The 21,156-nt window shown below is 36.9% G+C and overlaps 1 protein-coding gene across 1 annotated transcript in view; it reads right to left on the bottom strand.

The window, feature by feature from the left end:
• The window catches only part of snrkb (SNF related kinase b), a 26,099-nt gene extending 5,203 nt beyond the window's left edge, over positions 1 to 20,896 (bottom strand). The window contains exons 1-3 of the mRNA XM_079414734.1: positions 20,658 to 20,896; positions 11,830 to 12,507; positions 1,421 to 1,562 (exon numbers count right to left, since the gene is read on the bottom strand). Coding sequence (XP_079270860.1) covers positions 1,421 to 1,562; positions 11,830 to 12,418 — 731 coding nt within the window. The 5' untranslated portion in view covers positions 12,419 to 12,507; positions 20,658 to 20,896. The remainder of the gene's footprint in view (positions 1 to 1,420; positions 1,563 to 11,829; positions 12,508 to 20,657) is intronic.
• Positions 20,897 to 21,156: the final 260 nt, after the last annotated feature.

Here is a 21,156-nt window from a genome sequence, read left to right on the forward strand (position 1 = left end):
GAATTCTTTAAGTTACCCCAAATTGTGATATTTGTTTTTTATTAAGTTATGTGAAAACAATGTGGAGGACATTTTTTGGTTCTTAATGGTAAAATCTATTTGAAAAATACTTAACTAAGAGAAATAAGTCTCCTCATCCGAGGACAAAAGTACTCTATATGAGGGAATTAATAGTCATAATTAGTCAAAAATTAATCATGCAATTATGCATTGTTGCAAAGCATTTTTGTGACTTGATTCCAATTAAAATCCAAATTCCAAATCATGCCCAAGCCTTCTTAAGAGCATTACAACATTATGATTCAAATAATGCTAATACTAAAGCTTAGTTAAGTAGTCAAGTGCATCTAATCAATCTGGAAAATCTAGTTAAAGCCCTTATGGAAAAAAAAAAAGTCGAGTTGCCATGACCTGTTTCATTCATTATCCGTCACCTGGCCCAAGGATGGAAATTTTGTGTGTCTGTCATAACTTGCTCCTAAATCTAACCTCCAAGAACATTTTGCTCATCCAAACAGAAGCCTAATTGGCTTGCTCAAGCGTCAATTAGAGACCCAGAACCTGTGATTGGCTGGTACAAGCGGGTGTAAACAGACAAAAGTACAGTATGTTCAGATGGGCTCTGGTCTACATGTAGGTATGAAGTTTAGCATGAAAGTGGTACAAACTGGAGTGCGAGGGAGTGGTGTTTGAGAGGCTTTCAGAGACTACATCCTATCAGTTCTCAGAAAAAAAAACAAAAAAAAACACCACAACAAAACACTGTGTTCCAATGGCTCACGGCTGTCAGGGACATCTTAAAAACTAGTCTATTTACTCAAGCATGTTTTTGTGGCCATGCATCAGATTAGGTCTTTGTGGAAAGGGTTTTACCAGGGTCATATCCTTGGTAATACTGGTTTCCAGAAATAGTGAACTCTACAGCACCAGCATGGAAAGAAAAGACCATTGATATATGACATCTGCTGACCCTGAAGAAAACACTCAGCAGATTTAATAAAACTTTTTACATAATGCCCAATTACTATCATGCTGAAGAGAAGACTATTTAGATATCAACAAAAAACATCTATTTCTATCGTGTTTCCCAGTGAATACATTAAAACAAGTTTAATTTATGTCAGAAGCAAAATTGCTTAAGATAACATTGCTGTAACTTGAATTAAATTCATACCCCAAATGTTTTTTTGCATAAATGTAGTGAGGTTCATGCTTTAAAGAAGAAAATTACAAATGCCAATGGAGTAAGAAAAATGAACTAATAAAACAAAATATGTTGGTGGTAAACAAGTCTTATATTTAATGCAATTTTGCTTCAAGAGAAAAAAAAATAATGAAAGAGCAGTGTATAAATACACAATAACCTCCTTCTGGATTAAATCTGAGAAATCTGTTTATTAGTTGTGTGTGACATACATACTCTTTGCATTCTGTAGAGACGTGGTTTGGCACAGTGTAACGACAGTCCATGATCATGATGAGGGTCTCGCTGTCATTGGCCTCTTGAAAGGGTGGGTGTCCACACACTAGCATGTAGAGGATCACACCCAGTGACCAGATATCTGAAAAACACACAATAACAGACTTTAACTAAAATATTGCATATTTATTTGCAACATTTATTTGTTTTAAATGCAGTCCAGGATCCAAATTTTCATTTAAATGAGAAACAAAAGTTGACTTATAATGTAATAAATACAATTAATAATATAATATAACTTCATGACTTTAAGTATGTCTTTATTTTTAAATATCTATTTTTATTTATATTAATATTAGTGATATATCACCATGATTTCAAGATACAATTATAACCAAATCAAATTGTTGTCAGAGTAAATATTTACACCCCTAGAGAGAAGTGTAATAGGATTTGTACAGAAAAGAGGAAGAAACATGTCAAGGGTTTTTATCCAATACAGTCCTCATGTGACACATGCTCACACTATCAAAACCAGCTAATACAGGAAGAGAGGTTAAGTGAAACTAAAACGTGAATAAAACCAGGCCTTAACCTCTTCAGCAGAGTCAATGTATGTCCTCAGACAATAATTAACTCTTAACTTAAGCAATCATTAATCACCAATCACTATAGACCTTATAGACGTGTTTCTGACCGAAATTAACCTGAAATTGTTTCCCCATCCAACTCGGTGTCAACCAAGGATCCCAGGAAGTCTGACAGAACATCATGAACCAAGAACAGAGTGAGCAGGACACGAAAAAGAGAAAAGTAAGAGAGGGGGAAAGTTAGTCCCACAAGAGACATGTTTGTTTTAGTGGCGTATTTTCCACGGTGGCGTTCCAAGAAAACAAACTTCCTCTTTTACGTTTTTTACTTGTGTGATATGTATAGAGCGTGTGAAAAAAACAAACAAAAAAAAACATACAAATATGGGTGAGAGGTCTAAGCTTTACTCTTTTAAGTCAGATGATTTTAAAATAATAGGGTCAGTTTAGATTTCCTTGGTTAGATCACTTATTTCATATTCATAACATTTCATTTAACCTTCAATTTCAAAACGAAAGAGTACTGAGAAAGTGCTCATGTATAGTTTTGGTCTAGTGTGCTGAGCTGACCGGCGGTTAAATATGGCTGGGATATTCTTGGAGTTCCATTTTGGCGAATACAGAAATTCAGAAAAGGCCAGAGGATGAATGCAAACACTAGATCCCCTGATATTAGTTAATTTAGTTTGAGTTATTTTACTCTTTCAATCTAAAAAAAAAGACAAAAAAAAACAATTATATTATATATATATATAAATAAAATTATACTTTTGGAGGGCACTGTATATATATATATATATATATATATATATATATATATATATATATATATATATATATATAAAACAGAGCCCTCCAAAAGTATTGGAACAGTAAAGACACATTATGTGGGTGATTCAACACATAGATGCTTTACCAGCTAAGAAGTTCAGCACTTTTAGAGTTTCATCCCTCTATCTGATGTGAGCATAAGTATTGGAACAGTTGCCTCACAGGTCTTTCTAAGTGATCAGCTGTGTCCTGTTGCATTAATTCTTCAGATATTAAAAGCAGGGAATGTGTCGTATCAGTTATGTCCATTACTTCTGCATTCTGAATCTTGCATTCGATGATGACACACACAAACCAGGATGAAGACGAGTGATCTGACTTTGAGAGAAAAGCAAGCAATTTGGATGCTAAAAGAAAAAGTCAATTAGAGCTCTAGCAAAAACAAAGGGCATGGAGAAATCAAGAGTTTGGAAACCACCAGCGACACCAGCAACCAACAACGACCTGATCGGCTGAGAAAACAACAGTAGTTGATGACAGACAAATCATAAAAGCTGTGAAAATGAATCCTAAAAGACGTGTCTGTAAAATCACCAACAACTTCCAGAAAGCTGGGGTGATGCTCTGACAATCTACTGTCCTCAGGAGACTTTGACACAGAATTACAGATGCTGCACAGCAAGATGCAAACCTCTGACCAGCAGCAAAAATAGAAAGGCAAGAAAAGCACAAAGGTGAGCCAGAAGAGTTTTGGAACTGTGTTTATGGACCGATGAGACAAAGATGAACCTTTAAGTGATGGGAAAGCAAAAATGTGGAGAAAAAAGGGAACTGCAAATGGTCCCAAGCATACAGCCTCATCTGTAAAACATGGTGGAGGTGGTGTCATGGCATGGGCATGCATGCTGTCTCTGGATCAGGCCCTCTCAACTTTACTGATGACTTAATGTATGATGACAGTAGCAGAATGAATTTGGAAGGGTACAAAACCATCTTGCCTACCAATATTCAAGAACATGCCACCAGATTCATTGGGAAGTGCTTAATATTGCATCAGAACAATGACCCAAAACACCCTACCAGTTCAGTCAAGGAATTTATAAAGGCAAAGAAATGGAAAGTCTTCTATTGCTCAAGTCAGTCTCCAGATTTAAATCCGATTGAACATGAATTTCACCAGCTGAAGAGGAGAGTAAAGGCAGAAACTCCCCAAAACAAACAATAATTGGAATTGGCTTCATTAAAGGCTGAGAAAAGCATTTCAAGATGAGACCATGAGTCTGGTGATGTCTATGGGTCACAGACTCACTGCTGTGATTGTGTGCAAGGGATCTGCAACTAAAAAATAGCTTTTAATCTTTTATATCTGCCTTATGTTCAACTGTCCCAATACTTATGCTCACATCAATGAGTGGGATGAACTCTAAAAGTGTTGTTCTTTTTATTTGGTAAAACATGTTGAAACGTCTAATAATAAAATGTGCCATTCTGTAGTTTTTTCTCATATTCATCTTTTAATCATATTTGCAAATGTCTTGACTCCACAACCAACAGAGTAATTTTGTCTTTACTGTTCCAATACCTTTGGAGGGCACTGTATATATATATATTATTTTTTATTTTTTATAATTTTCACTTAGTTTATTTCAGGCATTTTTATTTTATTTTATTTTAAGGAACAATGTGTTTCTTCTTTTTTTATTATGGTTTCATTTTAATTAAACATTAACATTAAATTATATATTATTAAATTATGTATCTTTTAAATAACAACAACAATAATATAGTACTTAAAAAAAGAAAAGAAAAAAGTAATTCACCCAAAAATGCCTTTAAAGTAAACTCACAAAAATAATCTTCTTTTAATGCTTTATTTTATGTAAATCACCAGCAGGACAAAACAAAAAGGTTTCAGCTCAAGGCCTTCTTCAGCGCGTTGAATAATTCAGTCCCTCCATCCACTTTTTAAATCATGAATTATATTGACGCCATTATTCACTAGGTAATGCTAAATCTCTAAAAACACACCTATACATTCCATACAAATGCTAGACAATTTCCATTTGTCGAAATGTTCACATCTATCACTACATTACATAAGACATGATTACACCCATGCCTATAACATGATTCATAGAGGATGCCATATTTATTACAGTTTCATAATTTAAAATATGAAGTGTATATTTATATTATAAATATAAATAAATAAAATATAAAGCGACAAAAGAGCATAGTGCAAACGGCTTTGTGGACTTCTTGAACTTTCCCGTTTAAACAACAGCTTCAAATCTGACATGCTGTTCTCAGTGTGTGTGTGTGTGTGTGAGGATAAATTCTGTGTGAAAGAGCATCTACTGTATGAATCGGAGCAAAGGATCAGCGTGAGAGACAGTCCAGAGAGACAGCATTGTCCAAGCAGTGTCTTTAACTGCTTTAACAATAAGCCCTCTCTTCTGCTCTCTGTACTGTGTGTTACTCCACAGATACAGACAGAAAGACACACACGAGCGCTACATGTCTCATACTGGCATGCAGCTTGTTATTTAATGTCTATTGAAAGGCACAAATTTTTTAAGCACACTCAAATGCTTATATAATATATGTCTGGTTGGACTTGAATAGAAATGTGACACCAAAGTGCTATCAGGTTTAAACTGCATAAAAATAATAATATCCTTGATTAAATTAATATTATATTTAAAACTTAATTTGAGTACTCGACTGATTTTCTTAAACTAGCTTTAGCATTTATCCATCACAAATATAACATGAAATTGTTTCTTACAAGAAAACCTGCCTTGACAAATAATGTTATGTGTGGAGGTGGCAGAAATAATGAGTTATTGTAAGTTTTTTCTTATCTTGTTCCATCTGGTTAAAATAAAATGTCACAGCAAGATAACTCTGTTGTGTGTCCACAGTTTTAAGAGCAGCACACCTCTTTGTGTGTGAGTGCCATGTGACTACAGTTTACACAAAACACTTTACACACAATGAAGGCTAACAAGGAACTGCTGTGTGTCGATCTGTGTTGAGGTTACATAATGTGACAACTGTGTGAAATGTCTCGAGACTTGAGGTTCTGTTCAGATTCTAAGATTCTAGGATTCTAAGGATTCAAATTATAGACAGCAGAATCTCTATATCTATATAAATATCTATAGTACTGTGATATCAAATAGTAGAAATGTTCTGTTTTGAATCTTATCTTTAAATTGTTTAAAATCTTTGAAAATGATCTCTGATATAGAATCCTAGGTTATTTTTAAAGTATAGAATGATGAATTTTGAAACATTGAATCTTTAAAATCTTTGAAATCCTTATGCTGAAATCAACTGAATTTTATTAGAATATTCGGACATCTAGAATCGAAGGAAAATTGCACTACCATTCAAAACTGTTTAGGTTTTTTTTTTTTTGTTAAGACTTTTCATGTCTTTTTCATAAGAAGTTTCTTATGCTCACCAGGGCTGCATTTATTTGATCAAAAATACAGTAAAAACAGGACAATTATGAAAAATTACTACAATTTAAAATTTTCAATGTGGAAAACAATTGTGCTGCTCAATATTTTTGTGAAAATTTACATTTACATAATTGTTTTCAGGTTTCTTTCCTAAATAGAAAATTCAGAACAGCATTTATTTGATCCAGAAATCTTTTGCAAAGGGGTGGAAAATTTCTGGTAAATTTCAGGAAACTTTCTAAAAATACCAGGAAGATTCCAAAAAAATCATGAAAAGTTTCCAAAATTTCTGGAAAGTTTGTGAAATTTACTGGGAATTTCCACCTTTTTGCAACCCTAGTTACATTACAAATTACTTAAATGCCGCGTAAGACTGCATGTTGGAGAAGGTATGTGTTATCATTGAAGTGTGTGTGTGTGTTTGTTTGTTTGTGAGATGTCACTGAGTCAGTCTCTCCCAGCTTATCTATCTCAGAACATCTCTGATCAGCAGTGTCGACAACCTGAATCCTGATGACACTGAGCTTCACACACACACACACACACACACACACACACACACACACGCGCGCGCGTGCACACCTTTCCATTGATTTCTATTGTTTTACAAAGAGCTAGATATTTTCTAACCTTACACATAACCGTCACTCATATTTTCTGCATTTTTTTTTTTTTTTTTACATATTTAATATTTTTATCAAACCATTTTCCTCATGAAAACGTGAGGACATTTGGTCCCTACAAAACCCGTATGCATTCAAATGTTGTGTTTTGAATAGAGTGGCAATTACAGCTTAGATGTGTATGTGTGTGTGTGTGAGAGAGAGATGGCACTGAGTGACTGAACTCTTGTGAGTGGATTAGAGCTGAGCAGCTGATTACTGACTATGAATAAAACCTCTCACTGAGCTAATGAATATTCAGCCATCCACACACACATTGGCTCAGGCTCATGCATGCACAAAAAAAAGTATAAAGAAATATTTGCACACACACAGAGTGGAAAGGGACCCTTCTCTGTTCACTCGTTCAAACATTAGATATCAGCTTCCCAGAGAGGCATTCTACTCTTTCCCATCTCTCTCTCTCTCCTGCTACTGAGGTTAATGGTATCAGCTTGGCCTAGAACTGCTAGACAATAAGGCTTTCCAGATTAAGTTTCAGATGCCAGCCTGTGCCCAGCAAACTTCAGGTGCTGATTAAACCACTAGGCAGAAGGCCACAGGCTCAGCCGACGGGCATTGCCAAGCTTTCACAAGAGATGCTAAACAGACTAGCACATGAAATGTAAAAATGTAACTGGATATTTTTGATTAAGTCTAAGAAAAATAAAAGTATCAAAAGGGATGATAAAGCACTTCGTATATCTGCTGGCACTGATGACAAAGACCTAGACCTATATTATTAATCATTTATTATTTTGATATTCTTTTTTTTTGTTTATTATTGCTGTTATAACAATAAATATTACTATTTTAATATTTCACTTAAATTTTTTTAAAGAATAAATAATATTAATTATTATATGATTTAATAAAAACATTTTTTATTTTACACTGCAATGTAAAAGTATTTATGGCTTTCTTATGAATTTCTTCATTTTCAAACATTAAACCATCAAGCTTTTATTTTGGCTGGAAAACCACAGGGAGACTGCTCTTTTGTTGACAACAGCTGGTTTATAAGAATTTCTCATTTGCTTCAGCAAGTTTAGGAAGATGGTTTGCACATGTTGTGGTCTCAAATGCACACTATAAGGGATCTAAACTCAGAGAAGATGCACAGAAAAAGTTCATATGAAGCAGCATTTACTGTGAACCGAGTGACTAAAAACGGCAGATCATGAGCTGCCAAGCTTCGAAATTATGCTATAGCTTAGTGCTGTGATTTATTCTGAACAATTGTGTGGCCCTACAAAGATATGCATCCAATTCTACAGTATTTTAGTGTAAATGCACCTGAGAAGCTAACTAAATTAGCCAAATGCTAACATGGGCAGGTTGTTCGACATGCTCTCATCTTCAAAAACCATGAATTATACAGAGTCAGGAACCATTGAGAGTGAGATGAGCTTGTTTCACCAGAACTACTCAATGTATTCATGCTAACATGCTACCTGCTAAACTACAGCTATAGGAAAGCTTCTCCATTGCTTTTGTGTGTGTTTACTGTTCATTTTGACTGACCCAGTAAGTTAAACATCTGTAATGCATGACTACTCAGCCCTTATCTGCTCTAGTTCTAAGCTGGTGGGTAGATTTTGCTTGGAGAGAGGTGAGACAAGCCCTCAGGTTCATAGGCTTCTAGCATCCTAGCTTGTGTGCGAGTAGGCTATAGCCTCCTTTGCACGCTTTGTTGAGTCTCGGCGGAGACTGACCCACTTTGTGCAGATCTAATCCTGGCACATGCAGCCTCTGTGAGAATTACTGTCCCATCGTCACATGACGCTCTGGCAGAAAATATCATACAAATATGATATTAATAATGTCAGAGCAGAGGAGCGGAAGGGCACACATGGCAGCTCAGCACACATCTGTGCTCTAGAAATCCCTAGTGAACTGGAATGAGAGAGAGAGACCGCAAGAGAGACAGACAGGTTCAGTGTCAGTGTAAGTCTTCATCCTCCGGTCTGTGTCATAATGTTAAGCTCAAGTATCCTCTAAAGTCTGTCTCTCTTTCTGGCTCTCCACCTCTCCTTCTCTGTATCCATCTTCATCGTTCGTCATGAGCATTGCGTTTTTAAGACCGTGTCAAGCTAAAAATTGTTTAAATTGAAAAACACACTACAATCTGTTCTATTCTGTTGCACTCAAACTATTTTTGAACAAGAACTTGAGTTATATGAATGCGCTCTAAGAAACACACCAGATCAGGGTCAGGGAAAGCCAAAACTGGCCAAATTATTTTAAGATTCACTAAGACCAATTAAGTCACCTAGCCACTCGGGCAACCTAACAACTAGTCACTTTTGAAAATATTATGAATCTCTATTTTAAATCTATAAAACAATAGACCGTTAGAATCTTAAATCTATAAATCTCTAGAATCTATGACTCTTTGAATCAATTTTGAATCTTTAAATCTTTAGAAACTTTAGAATCTATGAATATATAAAAATGTGAATTTATCAGTTAAACTATGAATTTTTAAACCTGTGAATCTGTGAATTCTTTCAAACTATGAATCCTTAGAATCTCTAGATGAGAATCTTCAGATCTTTAGAATCTGTGATTTTAATATTTTAATCCATGAATCTATTAATCAATCTACTGTATGAAGCCTTTCACTCCTTGTAATTTTAAAACCTGAATCATTGACACTATGAATCTTTAGAATCTCTGAATCCATGTTAAACCTATGAAGCATGATGAATCAATGGAATCACTGAGAATTTTTAGAATATTTAAAACTATGAATCTTTTAATCTTTGGAATCTTGTACATTTTTTATTATCTTTAGAATTTTTGAATCTATTTTGAAACAACAAATCTTCAGAATTATTCAAATAATTAGAATCTTCAGAATCTGTGAATATATAACCATTCAATTCTTTGAAACTGAATTTTGTCATCTTCAAATTGTTTAGAATCTTGGAATATTTGGAATATATAGTGTTTGGAATATTTCAAATCTTGGAATGTTTGGAATCACTGGGGTCTTCAGAACCTTACAGTCTTTAGAATCATTTGAATCTTAGAATCTCAGAGCAGTGAAATGGAACGGTATATACTGTAGTTCAGAGTCTGTGCTTAGTTCACATCTATGCTCTAGAAAGCTCTTCTGATCTGGTCAAAGACAATAACAAGAAAGAGAAAGAGAGACAGAGCAATTTGTTGTCAGTCCTGTTACTCTTCATCCTCCTGTCTGAGTCAATGTTAAGCTCAAGTGTCCTCTAAAGTCTGTCTCTGCTTGCCCCAGTCTCTCTCTCACCGAATCTCTCTCTCTCTCTAAATCTGCTTTCTTCTTGTTTCTCCCCCTCTCTTTTGCCGTACATTGAGTCTCCGGAGCTTAATAAGGTGACTGGGTCTGAACAATGGAATGGATGATGGATAGAAGGAACGTGAGTTCACAGCTAGCCACATTCATCCTCCAAACAATTTTCAAAAGACACAACATTTCAGCACATACTGTACAAGAAAGTCCCAGACCAAAGCACTGGCTGACACAACAGAAAAATGTGCAGCAGACAGCAAAAACATTCTAAATATCACTGTGGTCTGATAATATGGGTTTTTAATTGTCTTAATGTCAATGTTGTTTGGAATCAATTTTACTACTCTCAATTTTATGCAAATTTGCTGCAGCGAATCTGAATGCTGTCAATTGAGTCATGTGTAGGACTGACCCCGACACAAATCTCCTAGCTTGACCCCTGCTAGAGCACAGATGTGCTGTTCATTCAGTAGAAGATTTCCGCTCGGCAAACGGCAGCGATTAAACCCATAAGAGGCACGTGGGGAGAAGAGAGGGGAGGATCAACTCTGAGAGGAGAGCGAGGCGTCCCGGTGTTCTTGTGACACAGACACAGAGCTTGATGTGCAGGCCCGCGCGCCTCTGCGATTTAATCCCTTGGCAGATTAGTTTGACTGTGCTGCATGTAAATTAAGTGTCCAAAAGGACAGAATTTAGCCCTCTACTGAAGACGGAATAAAAGGACACACTTGGAAACATAAATAGAAAAGAAATTTTTAATCTTTGGAATTTTAAAATCTATAAATTTTTGAAATTATGAATTTTTAGAATCTATGAATCTTTAGAATGTCTTTTGAATCTATGAATGTTTAAAAAAAAATTATTAGAATCTTAAATACACAAATCTTTCAATGTTTGAATCTTAAAATCTATGAATCTTTAAAATCATGAGAATCTTAAAGGGATAGTTCACCCAAAAATGAAAATTACCCCATGATTTACTCAGCCTCAGCCATCTACATGTAGTTGTATATGACTTTCTTTTGTCTGACAAATACAATCAGAATTATATAAAAAAAATGTCCTGCATTGCTCTTCCAAGCTTTACGATGGCAGTGAATAATGGTCAAGATTTTGAAACCCCAAAAAAGTGCATCCATCATAAAAAGTGCTCCAGTGGGTTAATAAAGGACTTTTGAAGCAAAACAATGCATTTGTGTAAGAAAAATACATATTTTTAAACTTTATAGACCATAATCTCTAGCTTCCACTAACTGTCGTATGAGTGTTCATGAAAGAGTGACATTCTAGCGTATGACGTGTGGAGTACTTTTTATGATGGATGGATGCACTTTATTTTGTTTCAAAACCCTGATCATCATTTTTGGGTGAACTATCCCTTTAAATCTATGAAACCTTGAAACTATGAATCTTTCATTCTATGAAATCTTAAAATCTATGAATCTTTGAAACTATGAATCTTTCGATCTTGTGGGTGATTCTGAATAGGAATTTGGCTCAAATGTGATTATCAGGGATTTTAAATGCATTCTGATTGAGTGGCTGGATGAAACAACACACTTGGAAACAGACAGAGGAAGAAAAACTGTGATAGAAGAATCTGTAGGAGGTGCAATGTCCAAAAAAAGATAGTTTTGCCACTTACCCACTGCTGGAGCGTCATACTCTTCGCCTAGCAGTATTTCTGGGGCGGAGTATGCTAGCGAACCACAGCTGGTCATCAACATGGTCCCGGGCTGAAAGTGGTTACTAAAGCCGAAATCTGTCAGCTTCACTGTCCCCTGCTGCCTGAAGAACACCACATTCTCCGGCTTCAGATCCCTGTGGACAACGTGCAGACGATGGCAGTAGGCTATCGCTCGAACAATCTGCGCAAAGTGGACTTTCGCCGTGTCTTCGGCCACCCCGCCTTCATGACGCAAGATGTAATCGTACATGTCACCTCCATCGCCCAACTCTAGAATGAGGTACAGCTTGGTCTGCGTATCGATGACCTCATACAGTCGCACTACGTTGGGGTGCTGGACGAGTTTCATGCAGCGGACTTCTTGAAGTAAGTGGCCGGTTGCTAAGTCATCAAGTTTTGTCTTGTCGATGACTTTGACTGCTACTAGTTGGCCTGTGAACACGTGTCGGGCTAGTTTGACCACAGCAAAATGGCCTTTGCCCAGTGTGCGATCTAGGTCATATAGGCCAGCTATCTTGCCCTCATAACCACTTTTGGTGGCAGCCATTTTGGATCAAGCAGTGGAGGTTCAGTTGAAGGACTGGGCTCTCTTACCAGAGGGAGCTGAAGGAAACTGGAGCTCTACTGAGACATCACCTGTGGAAAAACAAAAAAGATAAAGACAGTGAAGAAACAACATACTGAATATAAACAGTAGACCCTAAAAATATTAGATATAATGACATTTTACCTCATATATAGGGAAGATTTAGCTAAGTAATGATGCTTTAAGAATACCCCAACAACCACCCAAGCAACTGCATAGAAATGTGCTAACAACCATAAAACAGCACTCTCACTTGTGTGGTATGGCTTAATAGAATAGTAAAAGGTTTTTGTATGGCATCAGGCTGGAAAACCCTTTTAGGAATCTTTAAGTGGAGGGGATGTAGTGCTCTTTATGTTGAAACAGGCAGAGCTACATATAGAGGTGAACTGCACTTGACTTTCACATATGCAGCATTACTGAAGAGAGGAAGGCGAGTGTGTGAGCACAAAGTAAGCGGTCTAACAGGTTTATATAATGACCTTATGTGTTTTCTCAAGAAAAGATGAGTACTATTGGTATTTGTCTCTAAGAATGCCAGACACTGATCTTAAAATCTTTAGAAAATTTTTTTTTTTCTCAGAATCAAATGATTATTATGGCCACACAGCGCTTACTTTGTAGTATAACAGTTACTTAGCAACAGTATTTACTATTACTAAGAACTCCAAACAAATCCACCCTGTTACTTAAAAGAGAACTCCTCTATTATCAGACTTATAGGGAGGGACAATAACTGCATGTCCAAGCACGAATATGGCTGTCTACTACAAATTCAGCCGAACCTGGAGGAAATGTCATGATGCATGCTAAGACAAAACCCATCAATCTTTTGTAATTTCATTGTATCATGCAATTGCCAAACATTTGTGATGATGAAACATTTTATTCAAACAGTTGATATACATGCAAATTTAAGAATTTAAGGGACTTTAAACATCAAAAGTTAAAATCCAAGCAAAACAGAACAAAACAAAAACAAATACCCCCCCCCCCCCCCCCACCCCAAAGAAAGACACTGCAGTACAAAAAATAAAAAAATAAAAACAAACAAAAACAACTCACAAAACAAAGCACAAAAATAAAAAACTAAAATAACCCCCCTCCCCCCAAAAGAAAGACAATACAGCACAACAACAAAAAACAAACACTAAAAGAACACACGAAACAGCACAAAATAAAATAACCTCTCAGAGAGATAATTCAGGGAACAATAGAAAAACAAAACAAAACAAAAAAAACTTACAGATAAATATGCTCTGATGGATTGGACACAAGAGAAGAGTGGAAAAAGAGGGTAGTGAGAGGAGAGTAGTGCATTTTGGGACCTAGCGTCAGAGGAGTCGGGTGACAGAGGCATAGCACAAATGGTGTAGATCAATACCTGTAATATGATATCATTATTAGGGGGTGTGAGAGTGCATGTGTGTGTGGTTTGATGAAAGGATCTGAATTGTTAATGACCAATAATAGAGGTTGAACAGGGCACTGATGCTATGATGCCCATATTATTGTTAACTAAAACCAAAACTAATACAAAAATTGTTCATACAGTGCTGCTTGAAAGTTTGTGAACCCTTTAGAATTTTCTATATTTCTGCGTAAACGTGGCCCAAAACGTCTTCAGATTTTCATCAGTCCTGAAAGTAGACAAAGAGAACCCAATCAAACAAATAAGACAAAAATATTTTCTTTCTCTATTGTATTGTCATTTATTTATTCAGGAAAATTATCCAATATTGTATATCTGTGAGTGGCAAAAGTATGTGAATCTCTTGGATTAGCAGTTAATTTAAAGGTGAAATTAGAGTCCATCTGTGTAGAGGTGATTTCAGTCAGCGTAATGACTATCAAATGCCAGTACGTGACCTGTTTTATTCAAAGAACAGGGATCTATCAAAGTCTGATCATGTTTGTGGAAGTGAATCATGTCACAAACAAAGTAGATTACTGAGGACCTCAGAAAGAGAGTTGATGTTGCTCATCAGGCTAGAAAAGGTTACAAAACCAAATCTAAAGAGTCAGACAGATTGTGTGGAGGAAATTCAAATGGAGGAAATTCAAGACCACTGTTGCCTTCGCAAGAAGTGGTCGACCAACAAAGATCACTCTAAAGCAGAACATGTAATAGTCTGCAAGGTTGCAAAATGTCCCAGGGTAACTTCTAAGCAATTAAAGGCCTTTCTCACATTGGCTAATGTCAATGTTCATGAGCCCACCATCGGGAGAACACTGAGCAACCATGGTGTGCATGGCAGAGTTGCAAGAAGAAAGCCACCGTTCTCCAAAAAGATAATTGCTTGCTAAAGATCATGTGGACAAGCCAGAGGACTATTGGAGAAAGGTTTAATAGATGGATCAAACCAAAATAGAACTTACTGGGTTAAATGAGAAGCTATTATGTTCGGAGAAAAGAACACACTGCATTCCAGCTTAAGAATCTTATCCCATCTGTGAAACATGGTGGTGGTAGTATCATGGCTTGGGCCTGTTTTGCTGCATCTTGGCCAGGACAGCCTGCCATCATCGATAGAACAATGAATTCTGAATTATACCAGCAAATTCTAAAGGAAAACATCAGGACATCTGTATAAGAATCTCAAGAGAACTTGGGTCATGCAGCAAGAAAACAACCCACAAGTCAGTCTACCAAAGAATGGTTAAAGAAGAACAAAGTTAATGTTTTGGAATGGCTAAGACAAAGTCCAGACCTTAATCCAATTTAAATGTTGTGGAAGGACCTACGCAATCGGTTCATAGGAGGAGGTTCTGTACTAAGGAATGGGCTAAAACCTCCTACATGTTATTGTGCAGGACTGATCAGCATTTACAGGAATCTTTACCTTCAGTTACTGCAGCATAAGGGGGTCACACCAGATACTGAAAGCAAAGATTCACATACTTTTGCAAAGCACCGATATGTAACACTGGATCCTTTTTCTCAAATAAATGACAAAGAAAATATTTTTCTCTCACTTGTTTGATTTGGTTCTCTTCGTCTACTTTCAGGACTTGTTTGTCCTGATTTTTGTTTGTCCTGAAATTTGATGATGTTTTGGGTCATATTTATGCAGAAATATAGAAAATTCTAAAAGGATTAACAAACTTTCAAGCACACTGTATATAAAAATATAAGGTGAAAATTTGACTTGGTAACCCACTGAAAATAAGTAAAATTAAAAATATTAATAAGCACTAAATCGATTAAAACTGAAATAAAATTTAAATAGTTCATAGCATTTTTAAATCTAAAATTATTAATAAATACTATAATAGTACACAAATAATACTGTAATAACAATGATGCATGCTCACACTCAAGCACACACACGAAAATTAAGTGTACTCAGTGCGTTTCTTGTCTGTTAAAATCAATGCTGCTAATAACCTACTCTTTGACGGAGTTTTTGGTCGATCGGTACACAATTACACACAAAAATGTTATTCTCGAATATCTCACATAAGAAAATATTTGCACTCAACATACACATTAAATTTTTTCTTTAAAAAACTGCATGTATAAATGATACATTGTGTTTTTAAAGCAACAGCTCACCAAAAAATTAGAACCTTCAATGTATGGAAAAGAGCAGCCTGAACATTCTTCATAAAAATTTCCTTTTGTGTTGCCGGAAAGAAAGAAAAGGAGGTTTGTAATTCCAAGAGAGTGATTTAAATGACTGTATTTTCATTTTTGGGTGAATGATTCATGTTTTATTTTGTGTCTAATTCAGAGTTTCCTGCTTCTGACACACTGGTGAGTAAAACTTTGATGTTTTGTTGCCTTTTGTGAGATGTATTTATTTAGTGGTTGAGACCGAAAGAAAAACGGAGCCAGGTGACTAACGAAAGAGCAAAAACAGAGTACATGGATGTAACAAAGACCGGTTGGCCTCCATATTGAGGAAGGATAGGGCTGTCCACCCTTTCCATGTTCAGCTCTATCATTTACAAAGCATGGCAGTATTTCCCTAAAGGGAGCAGGGAGCACACATGGTGCTTCCTTCTGATAGCGTTGAGGCAGACACCCAGCATCCGTAGTTTAGGATGACTCTCACAGTTACACAAGATGCATACATGCTAACATACGCAGACATGGCATTTCCTCGCCTTCCTGTGAGCGAGGAACTCACACAGAGGAGATGGGAATCCAGCAGGCTCAGCGTTTCTGCGAGAAAATGTCCGCTGCCTGAGACGCTAGGGTCTTTTGTCACCCGCTGCATGAGCGTCAAAGGCAAGAAAACAGACCCATTTGTACGCCGATACGAAAAACACAAGCCCGTATGCGGGGCTGTCAGGAGGCTCGCGGTCTGACAGGAGGCACCAGGGGAGAGGTGTGAAAGGATGAGTCATCCCGCTCTTGCTTTTGGTGGAGGGAGGGCTGATGGACGAGCAGAGTGAAGAGATGTGAAAGAGATGCAGAGTTGGGGAGAATATAATGGGGTTTCCTTTAGATATGATCTCATCGCCCCATGTTCCCATCATGCAACATTCATGGTGATGAGGTCAGCATGGCGCAGTGGGAGCTTGCGTGCCTGCTGTTCAAAGTGCAATAACGTGTACACTTGCACAAGCAGTAAAACATTTAAATGTCTGGTCTATCAGAAAAATTCATATACTAGCACCAACATGCACATATTTAGAGAGTGGGTCTGAAATCTGCGTACGAACATTTTCATGAACAAACCATGATTCACGAATAGTTTGTTTAATAATTTTTGTCTAATTGAAAAAATGTATTGTAAATTAAGAAAAAATGTACAGCACACGTATGCCAAAAAACACCCTTAGACTTAAGATGAAAATTGCCCGAAGTGTGAATCTGCATTCAGAAAGGCACGGAAAACAAATAACAATTGCTAACGGTTGCCTGTTACATTACAGTAAATTAAATTTCACTTACCACATAAACAGAGTAAGGAGATATGACTGAGGAAGATGGCGAATGATTTACAGATCACCACTGACAAGCATCCAATCTTGTAAAATGTGTGGTAAGTACCGCTCCATAGTATAACAGCATGTGCAATCAAGAATCTCGAAAGTGAAAGTGAAGCTAAAAAGGATCGTGCATTCAAAAACCGTTTCAATGCAGAGTATAATAGCGGCAACAAGCGAAGATGGCACAAGCATATTCAAGAAAAAGCCAACACGGATAAGTTGTGTGAAAAAGCAAAATCAACGTTACTCAGCTATCAAGAAGAAATAACGCAACCTCGGAGTCCGATTCGAGCCCTTCCCGCTCTTTGAGTTCTCTCCACTGCTGGAAAGCTGCTGATTGGCTACAAGTGTGTTTTGGGACTCGGTCAGACACTGCGGTCAAAAGCGTTTTTCAAAAATAGCTTAGTGCATGTTTAAGGAGCGGCGGGCCGGGCCGCCACTAAGGTCAAAGTATACTTCGGCCGTCCACGCACCGTCTGCATTATGTAGCCTAATGACACACCACGTCCGCGTACAGGCATTTTTTTGAGACTGCGCGGATGGTGAGCGTACAACAGCGCATGCACGAGATGAATGTCGAGCTCGTCCGTCCGCACTCAGCCGCGGCGTGGACAGCTGCGTGGACAGGGCTGTGCGCGAGACGGAACGGAACATGGAAAATTAAGTATACTTGGGCCTTTAGGCTAATGTACATAGCAGAAACCCTGATTAATCCTCTGTTTACGATGTCGCCTTGACAGTGAGGGGGACGGATCGGGTCACTGTGAATCTGGGGGATCATGCCCCCCCCCCCATCCCTAGTGCCATCTGTGCGCCTGGTAGTAGTAATAGTATATATTTATTTAATGCCATGTCAGCATCAAAGGCTATTTTCATGGCAAAAACTATTTAAAAAATACAAGTATAAGAAATACAATAAAAACCAGCAAACAAACAAACACAAGCTATATTACCGCTCATTTAGAATAACAAGGTCAAGAATAAATTCATGTGCATATGCAGGTTTTGTGAATTGGGCCGAAATTTTGTGAGAAGTTCTCCTGTGAGTACAAATAGAGAATGAGATCCAGTGTTCCAAAACGTAGTAAGCCACCTACTGATGGAGAATTTTAAGGGCACACTCCTGACTGTTCTAAAAAGGTAGGCATCTGCTTCCTAAAAGTGCGTTCACGCCATGTTGTAATTAAAAGATTCCAAAATGTAAAAAGTGTTCACGTCCTCTTAGAACTTGTAATTACACTTAATAAACTGGGAATAAGCACCGAGTAGAATGTCATGTGTTGTCTTCTCGAAAATTACGGTAATTAATTACAACATGGCATGAATGCAGCATGTTACCAAATTCAAAGGAAGCATCAAATCTGGGAAAGCAATCCCAGAGTGCATTGCAATTGGTTTGAAGATTGAGGACAACGTGAGAAATGTTAATTTTAAATATACTCAAGGGCCATTCACACAAAACATTTTTTGTATTCCACTGGTCTACTTTTCCCTTTCCACTAAACCCTTAAACTTAACCCACATAAGTTTCCAGTGACATGCAGTTTGTCTGCAAACACAAATCTGCTGCGTTGCGTGACAAAAATCACAGCCAATTGGAAGAAATTTGGTCTCTACAATGTAGGTGAAACTTGATCTAGGTGACCCACGCTCCCCTCTTGTCATGATTCCCTCAGGCATGCCTTGTGATAGAGCTGATGTGTCTTAGGACACTACTGTGACACACACACGCACACGTCTTCTCCTTTTCAATCTGAGGCACAAAAGAATCACTATGAAACCCACAAACTTGGTAGTTTGCCAGCATGCACACACACCATATTCTTGCACATATGCTCACACACTTGCATGTGCACACAAACAAACACACTGCTGAGTCTAGGACTTTGGCTGCATGCTATATATACACACACACTCAAGTATTTACAGTGATGCATGGAAGACCATATAGATAACAGTCTAATGGCTTTACCCAGCATCCTTTGGACTGGATCGTATTACTAAGAATTTCACCTAGTATTCCATTTAAATTCCACAAAACCTTGCAGTTCAACAATAACAACTTTGCTCCTCAATGCATCTCTCTTATTTATCAGTTTTCATTGTCACAGGATTCCCGCACTTATCGAACAATTAGCTCATGAAATTTGAATAAAAATATATAATATAGCACACACACAAATCTCAATATTTCAAGAACTATAAATATATATATACTATAATTTTACATATTTCTAGCTCATGAAATACTTCTGAAACAATGAAAATGCTAATGAAAGAAATGTATGCGTGTATCATGAATGTATTATTATATTTAGATATTTCATTAACTAGAAATATATGTATTATAGCTAATATTTAATAATAATATAATAAATGCAATTTTAATTATACAATTTAAATACTCCATGAGCTAGAAATATATAGAACTATATGTATTTTAGCACATAAAATAAGTCATGCATATTTTACATATTAAAATTATAAAAAATATGTAATGAACTGTAAATATGCAATTAATATTTCATGAGTTATGAAATGCCCTTTGTGAGTAAAAGTTAAAGATGTTTACAAATGACCTTAAAATTCACTAAAATTTCCATGACTACAGTTACACTATTTTCTATTTTGATGTGTTTTATTGGCATGGCAAATCTTTGTACATTCGTATTACCAAAGCATTTGCAGTTATATGCAATCAACTTGTACAACAAAAACAGACATACTAAATTAATGATATTAAAAAAACAATACAACCCTTTCTGGGTTTCTATTCCTGTCTCTGTCTCTTTGTCTTGTTTTCTTTCTCTTACCTGCTGTGTGCCATGCTGTCAGATGCCCCTGGATGTCTCCAGGGCTAGGACTACACAGAGGATAGGGTGACTTCCATACTGAGTGTGTGTGAAGGAGAGAGAGAATGCAGGCCAGCACAATGCAATGCCTCTGACCCAATGTTTGTCTGCCAACCTCCCTAACTCACCTTTATCATTCAATATCTCTAATAACAAAAATAATCTACCAACTATATAAAATTACACATTTCAAACAATAACTGCATACATTAAATAATTAAAATCATCATTATTAACCATAACACAAACAATAACATCAAACTATTACACTCTGGCACAATAATCCCAAATGAAACTCAATGGAATTAAACCCTGCATTTTATATCCTACATATAAATCACTAAGGACGACTTCAGTATTCGAGTCAACAAATAAGCCAAACGCATTTGTATTCTATAATAACTTACCATACAAAGTGGTACGCAGCGTTTCAGGCGTCTATATGTAAACGAGCCTCCGTTGGAAATATTCTCAGCTTCCCTCGCGTATTTTTCTCGAGGCTACACAAAAAATTCGCTCCCCAGCGTCTTCAAACGTCCGCTCACTGTTGTTTTTATCAATAAATGATGCCCGCTGTCCGACCAGGACGAGGCATGTAGTGGTGCGCGCGTCGCTCCGCAGTGCTCTAGCGCTCGAGCGCTCTCCCTCCTCTGACGTCAATGCATTCCAGCTTGAGTGAGTGAGGGAGAGAGAGTTGAGGCGGCCACATGAAATGTTTCTAAAGTCTCAAGAACACTATTATGCAACTGGCTATAATTAGGTGAAGGGACCGAAAGGAAAAACAGCACTCGGACTGACATTCCGCTCTTTTATGTGCACTCTGGATCGCTTTCATTTCAGAATGTATATGCAAATAAGCTGACTCACTTTTGCAGTCTGAACATTCTTAGAATGCCTGTAATGAAC

The sequence above is a fragment of the Barbus barbus genome, assembly GCF_936440315.1.
Source record: "Barbus barbus genome assembly, chromosome: 50".
NCBI classification, from domain to species: domain Eukaryota; kingdom Metazoa; phylum Chordata; class Actinopteri; order Cypriniformes; family Cyprinidae; genus Barbus; species Barbus barbus.